At 25.7% G+C, this 18,282-nt stretch overlaps 2 protein-coding genes and 1 long non-coding RNA gene across 4 annotated transcripts in view; 1 reads left to right on the top strand and 2 right to left on the bottom strand.

The window, feature by feature from the left end:
* Window positions 1–6,042, bottom strand: part of LOC101236386 (ras-specific guanine nucleotide-releasing factor RalGPS2) — a 71,145-nt gene extending 65,103 nt beyond the window's left edge. Inside the window, exons 1-2 of one of the 2 annotated variants that reach the window (XM_065790869.1) lie at window positions 5,918–6,042; window positions 3,066–3,124 (exon numbers count right to left, since the gene is read on the bottom strand). The gene's annotated coding sequence lies outside the window, so the exon portion shown is untranslated. Of the gene's footprint in view, window positions 1–3,065; window positions 3,125–3,719; window positions 3,760–5,917 lie in introns of those variants that run through there. The other variant, XM_065790870.1, reaches the window with a different exon arrangement.
* On the top strand, window positions 905–4,980 carry LOC136076934 (uncharacterized). The gene is made up of 2 exons (XR_010636699.1): window positions 905–1,021; window positions 4,510–4,980. It is a non-coding gene; the product is annotated as an uncharacterized LOC136076934 (long non-coding RNA).
* A 5,258-nt stretch (window positions 6,043–11,300) lies between the features above and the next one.
* On the bottom strand, window positions 11,301–16,800 carry LOC136076061 (uncharacterized). Its single transcript, XM_065789526.1, has 5 exons — window positions 16,520–16,800; window positions 15,171–16,000; window positions 14,764–14,930; window positions 14,374–14,708; window positions 11,301–11,352 (listed from the first exon to the last, which is right to left on the bottom strand). Exons 1-5 carry the CDS (start codon window positions 16,798–16,800, stop codon window positions 11,301–11,303), a joined length of 1,665 nt encoding a protein of 554 aa, XP_065645598.1.
* Window positions 16,801–18,282: the final 1,482 nt, after the last annotated feature.

Raw genomic sequence — 18,282 nt, 5'->3', positions numbered from 1 at the left:
TAAAATCAATACATTGATAAAACCTAAATAACTCAAAACATAAAAAAGATTAACAATTAATTAAAAAATTTAATAAGTCAATAGATATTTTTGGAAAAGGTTATAAAAAAAAATTATGCAAAGACAAAATTATAAAACTTCAAGAAAATTAGAAAAAAAAAAGATAAAACAATAAAAACAATTAATAAAACAAAAATGTTTAAAATGAACATCTTTTGATGTTTGCACTATATTGAACATATTTTGATGCTTGTATTGTAACATTTCATGTTACAATACAATCATCAAACCTCTCATTTAAACAATAGCTTTTTCAATTAAAAAATGTCTAGACAATAAACACTTTATAGGTATATATAAAAAATTCTTAGTTATTATATTATAAATTAAAATAGTGTTCTTGCTTTAAATTAGTATCTTATTTCTTATAAACAATTCTTTCTGTAGTTAATTGACACCAAAGTATATAGAAATCAAAAGAGTATAACCTAATCACTATAAATTTTATTATATATATATATATATATATATATATATATATATATATATATATATATATATATATATATATATATATATATATATATAATCTTAATTAACATATAATATATGGTTGTTATACACAAAGTAAATTGAATAGATTTTACAAAATAATATAATTCAAGTAAATATCACTTCATAAGCTGGAAAAAAAAAACCTACAATAACATAACAATTTATCTTTGACTAATCCTTAAAACAAAACAGAATACTTTTAAAAATGAACCCATATGTTACTCAATCAAAATAAACTATAGAAATCTACAATAAAAGCTATAAACAAAATTTAAATGGACTTTATATAAAACAACATTTTTTGTATTCATAAAACAATCACATGGTTAACTTTAAAAAAGGTTTAATTATTTATCATGTAAAAATAACAAAAAATGAAAAATAGATGACTAATTGAACAGAACAAATTATTTAGACAAACATCAGATATAACAGTAATAGATTTTAGAGCAAGACTTTTTATTAGGTAGTTTGCTGTCATTATTTTTTTATAATGAATAATAATTTTTAGTCTTTATTATTTAAAGTGCATTTATTCATCATATTACTTTTTTTTATTATTACTTTTTGTAACAGTGTAATAATCAAAATACTTATTTTAAAGAATGTTTGAAAAAGATAAAATATACACTAAAAAGTTGAATTGTTTTTTTAAAATGGTTTTTCAACAAAGTTTGATATAAATTTTTAATTTGATTTTAATTTTCCTCTTAATACATGAATGATGTATGAAAATAAAATATATAAAAAAAATTAAATTGTCTTTTTAAAATGGTTTTTAGACAAAATTTGATCTAAATTTTTTTTTTTCTCACTAAAAATTTTTTTTTAAATTATCTTTATTTACTCAGCCATTCAAGTAGCACCATATATTTACAATAATATTTTTATTAACATTGATAAAAAAAATTATAACACTATTTCAATTTATAATTTTTACATTTATAAGGGATTTAATAACTAAATTTATAAAGAACATTATAAATTTAAATATTAAGTCCCTATATGGGGTAGTAGTAGTGCACTCACTTTATAACCAAGAAGCTCTGAGTTTGACATATATATATATATATATATATATATATATATATATATATATATATATATATATATACATATATACATAAATACATACACACACACAAATAATTTTAAATGTATTCTACAAAATAGAGTGCTCAATATTCTTAAACGAACAGAGGAATAAGTAAGTAGAAAAACATATATCAAACTTTTTTCATATATATATATATATATATATATATATATATATATATATATATATATATATATATATATATATATATATATATATATATATATATATATGTATATATATATATATATATATATTAAAAAACAATTATATATATAACTAACTTTTTTTATTAGATGAATATAATTTAAAAAAATTTAAATATGAAACAAACACAAAATAAATTCAATATATAGATCTATAAATAAGTATATAATAAAGATAGATTTTTTTTTATTTGAATCATTTCATTTTAAATAAACTTGAAGAAAATAATAATTTGAAATAAATGTAAAACAAACATAGTTTGTATGAATATAAAAAAATCATAGAGGAAATTTAAATATAAAAACTTGAAAAAAAAGTATTTTATAACAGAAAAAGTAATACAATAAATACATGTATTATTAGGGGAAAGGTTGATATAATGAGCTTCAAAAGGACAGTGCAAAATTATTTTAAAACTCAAAAATAATAATTCTAACATGTTTAGAATAATAAAACAAACATGTTCTAACATATTTAGAAAAATCAAAAACCCATATACAAATATATAATTATTATACCAATTGCATCATATACAAATATATAATGCAAAGATGAAAAATGTCTAGATAATAAAAAAACATATTTAAAAGCTTTCCTATGTTAAATAAAAAAGGAACAAATGGTATTTGAAACAGAGAGAACAAAAGCTAGTACCATCGTCAACTTTTTTGGACATTTGGACAGTTCTGCTTGAATAAATAGAATCAACCACAATCACGTAGCTGTGAGGCTAGTTCTTTAATTTTATTTTTTAGAAAATTTTAGTAAACAAGTATAAAAATATATTTCTGTATAAAAATAAGTAATAAATAAAAAACTAAGTATTATTAATTTAACTTTAAATGCATTTGTTTGAACTATTTTGATAAAACCATTTCTTTACAAATTTAGTTTTTTCAAATAAAACCGAACAAAGCATTTTGTTAACTTTTATTACTTAAATGATGTCTGAAACAATTGATCAAAGGTTGTTATTTGTAAAACTTAAAATTGTCAAGAACTTGTCAATATTTACTTTAACAAGAAAAAACAATTAAACTTTACACAACTTTTCTTAAGCATTTACAAATAATTATAGAAAAATATATTAACCAACAATTAATAAAACTAAAACTATAAAATAAATAGAAATGAATAATTCATTTTTCTTTATTATTATTATATTATTCTTTAAATTATTTAAAAGTAGATAACAAGAAGAACTTACTTTTATTCATTTTGAACCTTCATGATCAAATGACTTTATACAAATTGCTAACTGCTTTTCTAAAAATTATTCAATCAATTTTTTTTTTCATCAATAAATTTTACTATTGAGATTTTCATTTAGTTATGCAAAATATTATAAATGCAAATGATCAAGGGGAAGAAATCCACCACCACCACTCCACCCAAGACAAAGGTACCTAACTTTGTCTCAGAGGTGTCTGAACATATTATGATTAAAAATACAAATTCTAATCAAAAAATTAAAAATTTCTTTTTCAAAATATTGGAGATACTTGCAGTTGTTTGCCATTGTTCCTGCAAAGCATTTATTGGTATTCTTATAATTTAAGAATAAATAAAAAATAATACAAACATGTACTTCAATTTTTTTAAATATTATTTTCAAAAATATATTATATTTTTTATTTTATCTAAAAACTTTATGAAACTACATTAAAATCTTATTTAAATTTAGAAGGTAAAAAAAAAGCATCATACATATAAATGAACAAGCTTTTGATGAAAAAGGATTGTAACATCAATTCAAAAGAAAAAAAAATGACTGGCCTCTTTAACTATAGTAGTTTCCACAGCCTTTGGGAAGTAAATTTTTATTTTGGTTGTGTTGAATAAATCTATAAATTGCTCTTACCAAAATATAATTGACAAACAAGCTGATTATCTTTTTTTTAGTAATAATTTTATATGTATATTTAATTGTCCCCATGTTTTCAAAATGATGTAATATTTGATCTAAAGATCTTGTCAGAATAACTGGTTAAAACAATATCAATACAAACTTATGCTAGTTATTGAACTATAATGTCTTTAAAAAATCAATATTTTACTGGAAAATGATGTTTTTTCATTTTTTTAAGGCATCGAAACTCATTATAAAAGTTTTGTTTAAAAGTTGTTAAAACAAATATTTTAATGACATCTTTTTTATTTTTATGAAATCTTGTTTGTAAAATAGTTTTATACAGTTTTGCTTTAAATATTTTTTAATAACTTTTATTCTTTATTTGTTATAATTACATTTAAAATCTGCTTTATGGGTCATTTACTTAAATCAAATCCCTATAGTAAATTCAGACATGTATTTCTTTTTCTTTTCTTTTCAGGGGAAGTAGGTGGAGATGGGTGGTGAGGTTCATAGCACTCCTGTTGCTCAACAACAAAATAAAACAATATGTTTACATATATAACCTATAATTTTAAAACATACACACATTTATTTACACTTCAATAATAATTTAGTGTTAGTAAAATTATACATGTAATTTTTATTTCTTAACTGTGAGTTTATACTTGTGTGGTTATCTTCCTTTATTTGCTTGCACAATTTTAAACAAATTTAATTACCTTCGTTTTAATTTTATATTAAAATGTTTTACTATTTAACTTTTATATATTTTTTTTAACATTCTTATTTTGTTCAGGACATCTTACATAGACCAACAGCTATGCAAAGACAATCACTTACAGCTTTATAAACAATACATAATGCGGAATTCTTTTAAATTATAGTATATTGGTGTTAGCAAAAAAACTGCATAAATCTTTTTTTAACATAAATTAATTTTTTTTAACTTTGTTGCATAAGCAAGTTTGGCACTTAACCATCCATATGTAGACTGACAACAGACACTGTTTTGTCAGAATACAGCATGAATGGTCTAAAGAAGAAAAAGAGTTGACAAGTCTTTGTATCGCTATCATTGGTATTCTCATGATCAATGATGGCTCAATTAACTATAATCAACTGTTGTATTTTTTATTTATTTTGCATATTTCAGTAATTTTCTTTTATTTATATTATACTATCGATTATACTCTACAGAATATATTAGATTTTAATTTGGAAAGTGTAACTTTGTTTGAAAAATTATTCTTATTTTTTGTAAAATTAATATTTTGTTTTAAACATATCAAATTACATATATATATATATATATATATATATATATATATATATATATATATATATATATATATATATATATATATATATATATATATATATATAGATAGATAGATAGATAGATATAGATAGATAAATTTATTATTGCTCTGTTTTTTTAAGAATATTGAGCACTCTGTTGAATACACGAACATATGTATATACATATATACATATATATATATATATATATATATATATATATATATATATATATATATATATATATATATACATATATATATATATATATATATATATATATATATATATATATATATATATATATATATATATATCTGTGTGTGCGTGTGTGTGTATATGTATATATGTATATACACACCCTTAAAATCAGGAATTATAACTAAAATTACTAAAATAGAAATGATTGGGAGAATCATTAAAGTATACCATTTTCCTGCATTTCAAATGATTTAGAAAACTTAATCATTTGAATGCCAAATTATGATGGGTTAATAAAGTTTATTATAAATAAACAATCAAAGTATAAATAAATATAACTTTTAAAAATGTATCTTTTATTATAAAAGATTCATATTGATTGCTTTTTATTTTTATTTTTTTCAATTTTTTAATAAAATATTATGATATGATAACAAGTTGCTATTGTATAATATAGATCTAATAGCAATATATAATAGATATAATAACGAATTGTTAAGTATTGTTTAACAATATTAGGAGTGTGGTTGTTTTTATGTTTATAAATAAAGCAATTGGTAATTCTAGGCGTAAAACTGTTAAACAATAGCCGACTTGGCTAAGAATTGTATATAAAAAATACGCCCTAGTTTAATATTTGAATAAAATTTCCCTTTAGAAGAAAAATGAAGAATATCTCATGAACGTAAATGAAGTTAACTTACAATCATATACTTTTGTTTGATAAAAGATCATAACGAATACCGCGACGAATCAGGTATTCTTTGCCCGAAAAAGTCTCGGACGTTAGATTTTCTTTTAACTGTCTTTTTCTTTTCAAATGTTTTTGCCGCTTTGTGGAGATTTTTGTTTATATTATTTAGATAAATAAGACTCTTATTTTGAGCCGCCAAAAATCTAGGGGGGTTACCGACCAGCACTTATAATATAATAAAGTACTTTTCAGTTTTTAAAAATATTATTTAAAAAGTACTAATTTATATCGTATATAAATTATTTATGCACTTTCAATAACTCTCTTAAAGTATACCGGCACATAAAAGTCTCGAGACACAATGGTCCAGAACCACAACTCTAATTTTCAAAACGAATATTTTGAAAAAACTACAAAATTAGTATAACAATTAAATAGGATAACGGTATAATTTTTGGCAACGATATTTTAACGTTTTACTTAAAAGATATACTTAAGCGTTGTTGCTAATGGATTTTAGCCGACCGTATCAAGCAAGTTTTTAAAATTTAGATTTTTAAACAACTTTACCGTTAGGTTTTCTTGGAGCACCTTAGTGACTAAAAAAAAAAGTACAGGATTCAGTGAGAGTGTTGCCATTCATCAATGAAGAATTTTTCACCAGACTGAACATTTAATTAGAAAGTTCAAGCCTTCTTCCTTTATTTACACATTAAGTTCACAAGCCGGTGCGATCTCCAAGCTGTAACATACAAGAGATCAAATTCAAAATTGGCTGCCTTTTGTAAGCAATTGTAAAATGATGACTTTTTCAATTGCTTAATTTTCAAGACCAGGGTATAGAGTTGTTACGTCAGTAAGTAGAGGTTCTTTAGATGTAAGATTGCCTGGAAGATCATTAGTAGAGATTAATTGTCACAGCTGTGGTGTAATGGTTAGAGGTCTGGCTTCAGAACTATAGATCTGTGGTTTAAAGCTGGCTCTGGCCATATATGTATCATTGATAAGGAAGGAGGCGTGAACATCCTGGTTAAATACTATTACGCGGTGCTCTTTAGTAAGACCGTTAGGACTTCTTTAAGCACCTAAAACAACCAATATTAAAAAAAGAGATAAGAAACAATTGAGGATAAATAAATAATATTTCCAGCCGGCATTATAAATAGCCAGAGTATTGATAACGTTGTTTACGCCACCTTGATACCAGAAAATGCGCATTTAGTTTTAAGTTTTATAGTTGGACTATCACTTCGTCTTGAAAAAACAAAAACAATAATCTTTGGTTGTGCAAAAAATATAGAAGTAAAGTTACAAGGTTAAAAAAAGCGTTAGTATTCTTGTTATTATTTGGCACGACAAAATAAATGGCATGACCATATAATACAACCATCAGTAAAGATAAGTAAAGGCATCTACCTGCTTAGAAAGTTTAATAAACTGTTGCCTACCCAGCAAGCACACAACGTTGAAACAACGTTGAAATAACGTTGATCGACGTTGACCAACGTTAATTCAACGTTGTTTCAACGTTGTGTGCTTGCTGGGTAGTAAATCTAAATTTTTTTATACAATGCTTTAATTAGAAATCATTCAATGTATGGTGTTATAATTGTTGGAAATAGTGAATCAAAAAAAATTATGCGACTCAAACGTTTACAAAAGAAAGCTCTACGGATTATTGGTCCCAACAAAGTACATACAAGACCGATCCTAAAAAAATGGAATCTGTTATAGTAAGAGTATCAAATGGCTATTAGAAGCCAAGCATGGAAGATATGTGTTGGTTTAGCACCATAATCTTTAATTAATGATTCTAGCTGGGTTAACATTAATAAATCTTTAGGAGTTAACAGAAGAATAGCTAACTTAAGGAGTTGCGTGGTAGTAAATCAAGCCACTAACAAAGTTTTAATTGAAGCTAAATGATTGAAACATACGGGTTTGCATTTACATACGGAAGCGCAAAAAATTCAAGAATCAAACAAAAAAAAACCGTTTGTGCTCTTAATATGGCTTTAGAATGTTTCAATATCGGCTATTTAATTTATATAAGTTTTAAAATTATTTTAAATTAAGACCCACTTTAACTCACAAGATATAGTTTTCGGTAAATAATCATCGACTTTTTCATCATGTTTTTTCTTATTACTAGAAATGCCAAGTCGAGTCACGTGTCACTCGACTTTCAAAACTTTCAAAAAGCGATTGGTATTACATGAATACATTCAGTTAATATTATAACCATAATACCGTTAACCAAATGAGATATTTCGCGATTGGTAGTTCTCAGGTTTCGTTGCTTGAATGCGCATGACATTTTGTGGAATAAAAATTTGTAATTTTTACACACCTATATCAGATATCATGTAGTAATATTAAATGATATATGTGAAATGCTTTAGCAAAACGATATTTTAATAACTTTATATCTCCTTATATAACTTATAAATATAATATTACATTAATGAACTTGACAACATATTAGAGCAAACTGTACTGGACATATAACTTTTATCACATATAATGTAAGAGATAATAGATATGTCTCCAGTACAGTTTGCACCGATTTGTTGTCAAGTTCATTAAATAAACTATTACCTGAAGATATTACGTTACCGAAAAACAAGTCGAGATGACTTTAAAAAAATTTAAAAGGTTATTAAGTCTCTCTGTTATATAGAATATATATCGGAAAATAAGAATGACAGCCGTGATGGTGTGTCAAAAATAATTGATTTTTCCAGTGATTTTGAATTCAGTGATACTGTTTCTGAACCAAAATCAGTTTATTTAATTTATGAAGAACTTTCTTAAGTTGCTGTTAAGCACAGTTTAACAAGAGATGCAATAAATATAATACTACTAATTCCGTAAAATTTAAAAAATGTGATAAAAAAAGGTGTCTGAAATTAAATAGAAATTCACGTTCTATTGATGTATTAAGCAAATGCTGTTGCTGTTACACTTACATAGCTTTGAAGAAAGGAATAAGAAAAGGAATAGAAGATTTTCTTATAACGAAAGGAATAGAAGATTTTCTTATAACGAAAGGAATAGAAGATTTTCTTATAACGTTAAAGTACATACTAACTTCATAACTATTCGGTACATACAAAAAGTTATTTATATTTGCTTGCAATTTAGAATATTGTGTATGCAAGTGTATTGTGTATTCATGCAAGAAATGAAAATGTTTTGTAAACTTGATGATAAAATATTTTTTGTTTTGTTTTGTTTTGTTTTTTATTTAGATTTAAAAATTAAATTTTTTTGTTTAAAGATTATTTTCAATTTCATTTTCTAAATTAAGAATTACCAAAGTATTATCCTCAAGGCCGTCCCAAAGAGGTTTCTCATAGGGAAGGGGGGTGTTGGGATGTCTTATGTATTTTCTGTCAACTAAAGTTCCAAAAAAAAAGTCCTCGATGTTTTGAAATTTGCCAAATATACTTCAAAACTTGCCAACTCAAGTGCTAAATGTACAAATGTGCCAACTCAAATGCATGTATGACAACAATGGGGGGGGGGGGGACACCCCCGTTTGGGAGGGCTCTGATTATCAAATTAACTAAATCGACACAATATTTTATTGTTTCGTGCATGTACCATTCTTTCAGAACGATGGTATTTTCAAGGGTTTCTTCCAGAACAAATCTAAAATCCATAACCTAACTTTTATCCAACCCTCCTTTGTTTAAACAAAGGAGGTTTGGGTAATTTGCATTGCAATTGCAATTGCAATTGTTTAAACTTGTGATATTTGCAAATGAGAGAAGAGATCTTGAATTTTGTATAAACCTAGGTAAGATTTTGTAAGAAGATTAAGTTTATTTTTTTTGCAGTAAATATGTGTTAAAAATATGTGTTAAAAATATGTGTTAAAAATTTTGGATTAAAAACTGGTAACCTGCTCTTCTAATGACTTTTTTCGGGCCCCTGAAATCCACGGTCAAGTGTTTTAGATGACTAAAAAGATAATTGTTGAATCTCAGTATTTCATTTTTTACTATGTAAATTTATTTTGTGATTTATAATATTTATAATAATTATAAATAATTATATAATATGAACATAATATTTATCAGCTTGAGGATTTTGGAAATTTTACTAATAAACTCCCTAAGCCGTTTAAAACTTGTCGTTTAAAACTTTATTAATGTCGTTTAAAATTTGATTAAACTGTTTATTAACTTACGTATAATAGGAAATTACTAATTACTAAACTAATTACTAAACTTAATTATTAAATCAATTTGTTCTTAGAACTTAATAATATATATTTTTTTGTAATATTTTTTGTTATCAAGTCATTAAAACAGTGGATAACTAATGTCAGACAGGTATATACAAAGATTATTACGTTAAATTTATATAGGATGGTTATCTTTTAAAAGTTGGTGTGATTTTTTTGAAGAAAAACATAAAAATATGGTAGTATGGTAGTTTTTTTCGCTAACTATTGACTAAAATTATTTAGTTTCCTTAATGAAAAAGGGTTGTATTATAGCCATTATTATTTTTACATTTAATATAAGTAGACCAAAGGATAGAAAACTTATTGGTCAATAAATAATTTCTTTTAATATGTCATATGCATTTAACTGTAAGCATGCTTTTGTTTCATAGTCTGATGTCGTCAAAAGTTATGTTCAGCTTCAACATATAAGAGATCAACCACCATGATAAGATTTAAGTTTCGACACAGTAACGGAAAAAAGGATGTTTTGAAAAATTAAACCTTTTTTAACTAGATAAAAAAGGTATTTTGTAATTTAAAAAAAAAGGCTGGCATTTGAATATGATCATTACAAAGAACGTACTAAATTGAAGTTAAAAAAAAAAAGATTTTTAAAATTGGAAAGTTTGAAACTCTATTTATGACCGTTTCTCAAAAGATTTTTCATAGAAACTCAACAGGATGTCAAACTCTTGTATGTTTGTTTTTAAAACTTGTTTATAACTCTTATGTTAAAACAAACTTTATTATTTAGGTAGTGTTATGGCTACAATGAGAAGCAATGGAATTACAAGTGCGAAAATAAAAACCCTAATTTTGAGAATCTTTTTTTTTTAAAGGGCCTAGTCGGTACTTTTTAAGTATTCAAACCCCCTCGATCATTTTATTTGTAAAATCGCCTGTATATATATATATATATATATATATATATATATATATATATATATATATATATATATATATATATATATAAAATATACAATAGATTTTTTCTTTTAAATTTATCGTTAAAAAATTTCGCTCAAAGTTAGCGGAAATATGTTACATCGTAATATTGTTTTAATGTCTTTATTTAGACATTAACTGACATTTGCGATTTTAGCTTTGACATAAAATCTGACGTCAATCAGACGTTTTTATAAGTTACTTTGCCCACTTAAAGCATAGATTGAAAAAGCTTTGTGTCAGTTAAATGTGTGAAAACCTGTCTAGTTGAATACATATTACATGTAAAATAAATATTTATAAAACATAAAAACTTAATTTAAATTTTCAATGACGTTTGAGTAGTTCTCAATTACCGTTGGGTTTATGCAAGTCTCCACGTTTTTGCAATTGATAAACAATAAAACGCTGTATTTTTTAATTTTTTAAGCTGCTAAGTTTTATTGTAACTCAGAATTTATATATAGCTTTGTATTAAAAGTACTTTTTGTTGGAAAACTTTAATAAGATAATAGAAAAAAGATAATAAGTTCCAGTCTCTATTAGTGTGTCACATGTTTAATACTAAGTTTACACAGTCTATACATTTAATAGTTTCATTTCTCCTAGAAAAGCCACACTTACTCTCACCAATCGAATCAAAGAGGAAGAAGGAGGAGGAAGTTAATGCTTATCAATTTCTGTTCAACCCCCTCCTCCACCTCCGAAGCTTTTTTCAATGGATTTCGATGGATTTATAAAACTATTTCTCAATTATTTAAAAGCGGATTTCTGATTTCAGGAAATTTTTTTGCGGAACAGAAAATAAAATTCTATTTCTGTTCCGTTCTATTCATGAAAAGTTTTCTTCACTATTCATGAATAGTTTTCTTTTCAGTTTCGTTCCACGGAAATTTTTCTGTAAGTGGAAATCTGCTTTTATGAAATTTTTTTTTCTTTTCTCAGTATTAAATACAAACTATTTCATTGCATAAAACTAGGGTTAGGACTATTGTAATTGTAATGAAAACAACAACAGTAACAATAATTATTGTTATTGTTTTAACTTAATTTAGAAACAATAACAATTTACAACTATTGTAATTCTGTAATACAATAACAATAAATATTGTATTGCAATTCATCTTTATAAAACAATAACAATATCTGAAAAAAAAATGTATTGTAATGACCCACTACAATAACAATAAATATTGTATTGTAATTCGTCTTTGTAATACATTAACAATCTATTGTTATTGTAATAAAAAAAATAATTTTAGTGTCAAAATTGTATTAAATTGAGCTGAATAAAATAATTTATGAATGTTATTTTTCATAATAGTAAGGCTATCATCAGACAGGCAATATTTTGCGGCCATTTAGAGCTTAGAAATACATAACAAGATAGGTGATGCGAAATCTAAATATGTGAAAAATAAAATTTGCAATATTTTATAAATCCGTAAATAAAAAATAGCAAAAATAATAGTAAGTTCGTCAGAGATGAATATAAATATGTTAAAATACGTTAGATTTTCTACTTTAATGTAAAGTAATACACTACAATAGTTATTGTAATTTTATTACATTACAATTACAATAGTCCTAACCCTACATAAAACATTAAAACAGGCCTCTCCCATCATAGACTAAACCTGCACTTAAATAAACTGCGTCTAAATCGTGTCTTATTAAAACAACATCGCTTTTTGCGCTTTCTGAATGGAATTAAAACCAGTTCTAAATTTGATGTGAATGAAATAATATAAAAGGTGTTTAAAATACTACTGTTAAAACCTGTTTTATTGTCGGTCTGAATGTATGGTAATATAAAGCTAAATTTATTTAAGAATAGAAAAGCGTTCTGTTTAACAAAAATTCTTTGTTCTTGATAACATTTAGCTGATGTTAATTTTGCGTGAAGAAGAAATAAAAAAGTTATGCAAATAATGTACTGATGAATACTATGTTAAGTGTAAAAATTTCAAAAACGCAATGAACTACGAAAAGAAAGTCATCAACCAGATGGCAGAAGTAAGATTATTGCACCCAACACAAGCTCCATATGTTTGGTTCGTAGATAACTGTGGGATATTAAAGCTTATTTTTCATGCTCAATATTTCAAGCCCAGGGAAAATACTTTACGATCAGTTGCGCGATTAGCAATCAGATGATGTACAGCAACCCGGCCTCGTTTTTTTTTAAACTTTAGTAAGTAAGTTTAAGGAAACCAAACAATCAATAACAACCATAAAGCTTTCAAATTAAACAAGAAAAGAGCATGTTTTCAAGTACATAAAAAATGTATGGACTGTTAAAAAATTTATTACTGTTAACTTCACCGATGATTTTCCGATAATAAAAGACAACCAAATGCCCACCAAAAAAAAACTGTTAAAGAATAGTTATAAGTTTGGGGTTGGGGGTGGTGTTACTTGGGATATCCCAATAAATGACAAAAATATTCATGTTTTAAAATAAAGTAGTTTTGCAAGCTTGAAAAGAGTCTTATGATTGATCAATTGACTGCTAATCCAAGAAAAAAAATTTCATCATGAGGATGCTGGTTGAAAATTTTGAGATGATAACCCAACATGCTAGAAAACACTTCGAAGTGCTCTTGATTGATAAGAGGACTATTTTACACCAGATAAAATGATAATAATATTTGGGGAAAGACCTTAAGAAATTCAGAGCGGAAATAATGAAAACAAAAAGTCCAAAGTAAATAAATAATTTAACGAGACGTATTGCTCCTCCTAAGAACGTTTGTTACAATAAACAAGATGACTCTCAATAGCCGCTCGATGAAAACAATTAACTTTTTGGTTATATATATATACAATAAGACTATTACTCTCACCTCTTAACAAACTGCTGAAGTTTTCTCCGTTTGAACCGGCGTCTTAATATTGATTTGATTTTATATATATATATACATATAAATATACATATATATAAATATACATATATATATATATATATATATATATATATATATATATATATATATATATATATATATATATATATATATATATATACACATATATACATATATATATATATATACATATATATACATATGTATATACATATATATATAAATACTATATATATATATATATATATATATATATATATATATATATATATATATATATATATATATATATATATATATATATATATATATATTGCAAAAACCAACACGTTGTTTTCTACAGTCAAGAAAGTTCTTGAACCAATCAAGAATTTTATTGCAAAAATCATAGCCAGCCAACTTGATATGAAGCAAAACATGGACACACGATCAAAAGCTTTAGCAAAGTCTAGCAAAATAAGCAATGCTACACAATCATCACTTAAAGCTTCAGTAATTATATCCAGCACTTCAAGAAGATTTATAATGCACGATCTATATCTGACAAAACCATGTTGATGCCAAAATAACAGATCATGTTTTACTAGATGTTCAGTCATGACATCACGCATTATTCCTTCCATTATTTTTCCAACTGCAGAGGTGATGGAAATAGGCCTGTAATTTCCAGGATCAGTATGATGACCTTTTTTGAATATGGGTGTTATATTAGCGAGTTTCCACCCAGATGGCACTTGGCCAGAATCAAAGGACTTGATAAATATTAGAAAAAGAGACACTGAACTCTTTAGAACAAGTTTTGAGCACTCGAGGATGAATTCCATCATTACCGGCGGCTTTTGAAATGTCAAGTGCAAATAAATGTTTTTCAATATTACAACAATTAAACAAAGAGCTTGAAAATGGAGAACAAACAGCTTCGGTTCTTTGAGGAAAAATAGGGGATTGAGAGTGCGTTACAGTTGATGGAAACGCTTTAAAAAATTGATAATTTAGACAGTCTGCTATAGACTTTTTATCGAATAATTATGTTCCATTGTGGTTAAAGAGAGATCGAATGTCACTTTAACAAGACTTTTGGCTGTTTACATAAGAGTAGAACTTTTTCGGGCAAGATTTGCAAGAAAAGATGATTTCAATCTCAAACTTTAATACCGCATCAGCCACAAGTTTTTTGATCAGACGATTTTATTTATTGTACAAGACTCGAATACTGTCTTTAAATTTACTAGAAGCACAATGTAACTTCATAAAAAGTCTAAATTTTTCATTTATCGCAGCTTTAATAGAAGAATTAAACCACTTTGGATCATTCTTCTTCAAACTAAACGACACATTGAACTTAGGAATGTGCTGTTCAATCAAAAAAATGTATGCGTCTTTAAATAATTCGAAGCTTTCGTCAGCTGATTTATTCGAGAAGAAGTATGGCCAGTTGATTGCCTTTTGGCCTTCATTGATTGCATTATAGTCACTTTTGTTATAGATATAATTTACTTTGTGTAGTCTGAAAGTTTTATTCGATGATTTAAGTCTATAATCCCATAGGAGTGAATTGTGAAAATAATTTTTCTGAGTACATCCAAATGGAGGACCGATTGTAACATTATAAATACAATCAAGGTCATCTAATAGCACTAGGTTAAGCGTATTATTGATAAAAGTTGGTTCAGTGACAAACTGTGATAGGAAACAATCATTGATAGTATCTAAAAAAAGTTGACTAGACTGTTTTACACTTTTACATTGACCACCCAAATAACTCCACCTGATATCACTATGATTAAAATCACTAACAATTAGAATACTTGTAAATTTCCCACCATCAATTAGAGCTTTAGCACATTTGGTTGACTTATTAGTTTGTAAATTAGACTCATTTCGAGTAGACCGATGGCGATAAATACATCCAATTAACAAGATATCATTTTCAATTGAAATTTGACACCATATTTGCTCACTTATTTGTTTAACACTGAACTTGCATTCAAATGAAGGTATATTTTTTTTAACATATATGGCCACACCACCTTCACGAATTGTCCTATTTCAAAGGTACGCAGTGTAATTGTCTTGATTTGTTAAAGATGTAGAAGTGAACCACGTTTCTGTAATTGCAATAATTTGTGGTTAATCCAATGATGTAATTCTAGCTTGGAATTCATCCCACTTATTTTCTAAAGACGTTGGATTAAAATAAAGACATTTAAGTTCAGATAAAGAATAGGACAATTGAGTAAGAGGACTAAAAGAATTTTTGTTGGTGTTTCATTCTTTTCGTTCAATCCATCGAACTGAGCCAGATCGCCCAGACCAGAAATCTTTTTTTCCATCTCTAATGTCTCAAATAAGTTGCTTCCTTTGCAGACCTTCAAATAAATTTGGAAAAGCATTACTTCTAATTCTACATTCAGCATAAAGTTTAGATAGAGCTAATCTTTCGTTCTCGGTTTGATATGGTCTGACATTAACATTTATGAAACAAGAACTGTTTTTTAACTATCTAGCGTTATCCAAAGCTAATTGGTATTTTCCATAATCGTTAAATTCAATTAACGCCAACAGGAAACGTAAAGATGCATCATTTAATTGATTGGTGATCCCATTAGAAATAGAAGGAGTAAGAAGTGATGTCTTTTTCTTTTTTAGCCTTTTTTTAACTTTTACATCATCACGAGACACTTTTAAGATGGTCAGAACTTCATTAATCACTTCTTTATCATCCTCCAAATTAAATGACTCAGTAAGACCACTTATGATTAAATTATTTAAAATTTTGTTCTTCTCGTTGTTTTCTTTTGAAATTTTAGCAAATAAAGCAGCATTATTCTCTTTGATAGTCATGTCCTCCTCTTTCTTAACATCTCCTTGTTATATATATACTCATTCATTCAGTTATATATATATATATATATATATATATATATATATATATTATATATATATATATATATATATATATATATATATATATATATATATATATATATATATATATATATATATATATATACACACTAAAGTTGTTAACCGGAAGATTTCGTACAATTCCGGAAAAATAAAATTCTTTGGGAAGGATATTGAGAATCAGGAATTTTTTTTTTTCGTCCCGAATTTTGCGAAACAAAAAAATCAGTCGATGTTCATTTCGCAAATGCTACTTACGAAATGTAGCCTTTCGCAAGTTGAATTACGAAATAAAACTATTTTGCTACATACGAAAGTAGCGCTAACGGAAGTCGCACTTGCGAAATGAGCTCTTTGGCTAAACGACGTTTTGAAGTCTATAAAAAAATTTTGCTGCCCAAACGGATATGATTGTAAAAAATAAATTTTTTTTATACCAAAATGTTTATAATAAAATTTTATTTTCAGTATTGCAACTTGTGAACATTTTAGGGTTTTATTTTTAAAAATAATGATAAAAAACCAAATTTCTTTCGAAATTGAAACTCTTTCGCACCGCAACTTGCGAAACAGTTCTTAATGGAAAAAAACTTAGGAAACGCGGCATAATAAATTTTTTTAATTACGTTTTATGAATCAAATACGTATAATTAACTAACTAATTAAAATACTAATTTTTTATATAATATTGATGAGTTTCAGTTTTAAACTTTAAAATATAGTTAAAATATAATATTGATGAGTTTCAGTTTTAAACTTAAAATATAGTTTTTAGAATGTCATTTAATAAATAAGAATTAAATAAAGAATATAACTTGAACATATGAATGCAATTGGGTAATCGGGAAACAATGCCTATGTTGAAATCAAAAAAAGACCTAATTTAAGTGATGAATGCTAAAACTTAATTATGTAATAAAATTCTTAAAAATAGCTCTCACTTGTTTTCAAATAGAATAATTTTATATTTAGTCAGTTTCAATATTTTTATTTTTGAGGTGCTCATTTATATGCGCTTTCGCTTTTATTACCCAATAACAACAAGCAAATTTAAAAAAACTTTAAAGGCATTCTTTTCAATGATTTTTTCTAAAATGTTTTCCTTTATAAAAATAAAAAAAATGTCTGGATGAAAAGGGTATTTGTTGCCCCTTGTGTCGTTGGCCCTGAAAATGTTTTAATTTTCAACATCCTAACGTTATTGGGCTACAAGTTTTAAACTGCTAAAAGTTTTAAAGCTCTAGCTATTTTGAAGAGCAGTACAAATTTAGTTGCAAGGTTTTGCAGCAAAAAAGCGGGCACGTACAATGCAACTCTTCCCGGGTCTTAGTCCCTAGAAACAATTTTAACATAGAAGCTCGCCAGCACTGAAAGTTTCAGAGCTGTAGTTTGTCTGAAAGGTAGTGATAAATTAATTGC

Source organism: Hydra vulgaris, chromosome 02, assembly GCF_038396675.1.
Source record: "Hydra vulgaris chromosome 02, alternate assembly HydraT2T_AEP".
Lineage (NCBI taxonomy): Eukaryota > Metazoa > Cnidaria > Hydrozoa > Anthoathecata > Hydridae > Hydra > Hydra vulgaris.
Note: the sequence above shows the minus strand (reverse complement) of the source record. Positions and strands in the feature narration are given on the sequence as shown.

Bases quoted from the DNA above. Each gene is read 5' to 3' on its own strand.
- LOC136076061 (XM_065789526.1), bottom strand. From the start codon at position 16,800: ATGACTATCAAAGAGAATAATGCTGCTTTATTTGCTAAAATTTCAAAA. The intron at 16,001-16,519 runs GTTGGCGTTAAT...CCTTTGAAATAG, and splicing joins GATGCATCTTTACGTTTCCT to GACAATTCGTGAAGGTGGTG. The intron at 14,709-14,763 runs GTGCTCAAAACT...ATATTTATCAAG, and splicing joins ATGATGGAATTCATCCTCGA to TCCTTTGATTCTGGCCAAGT.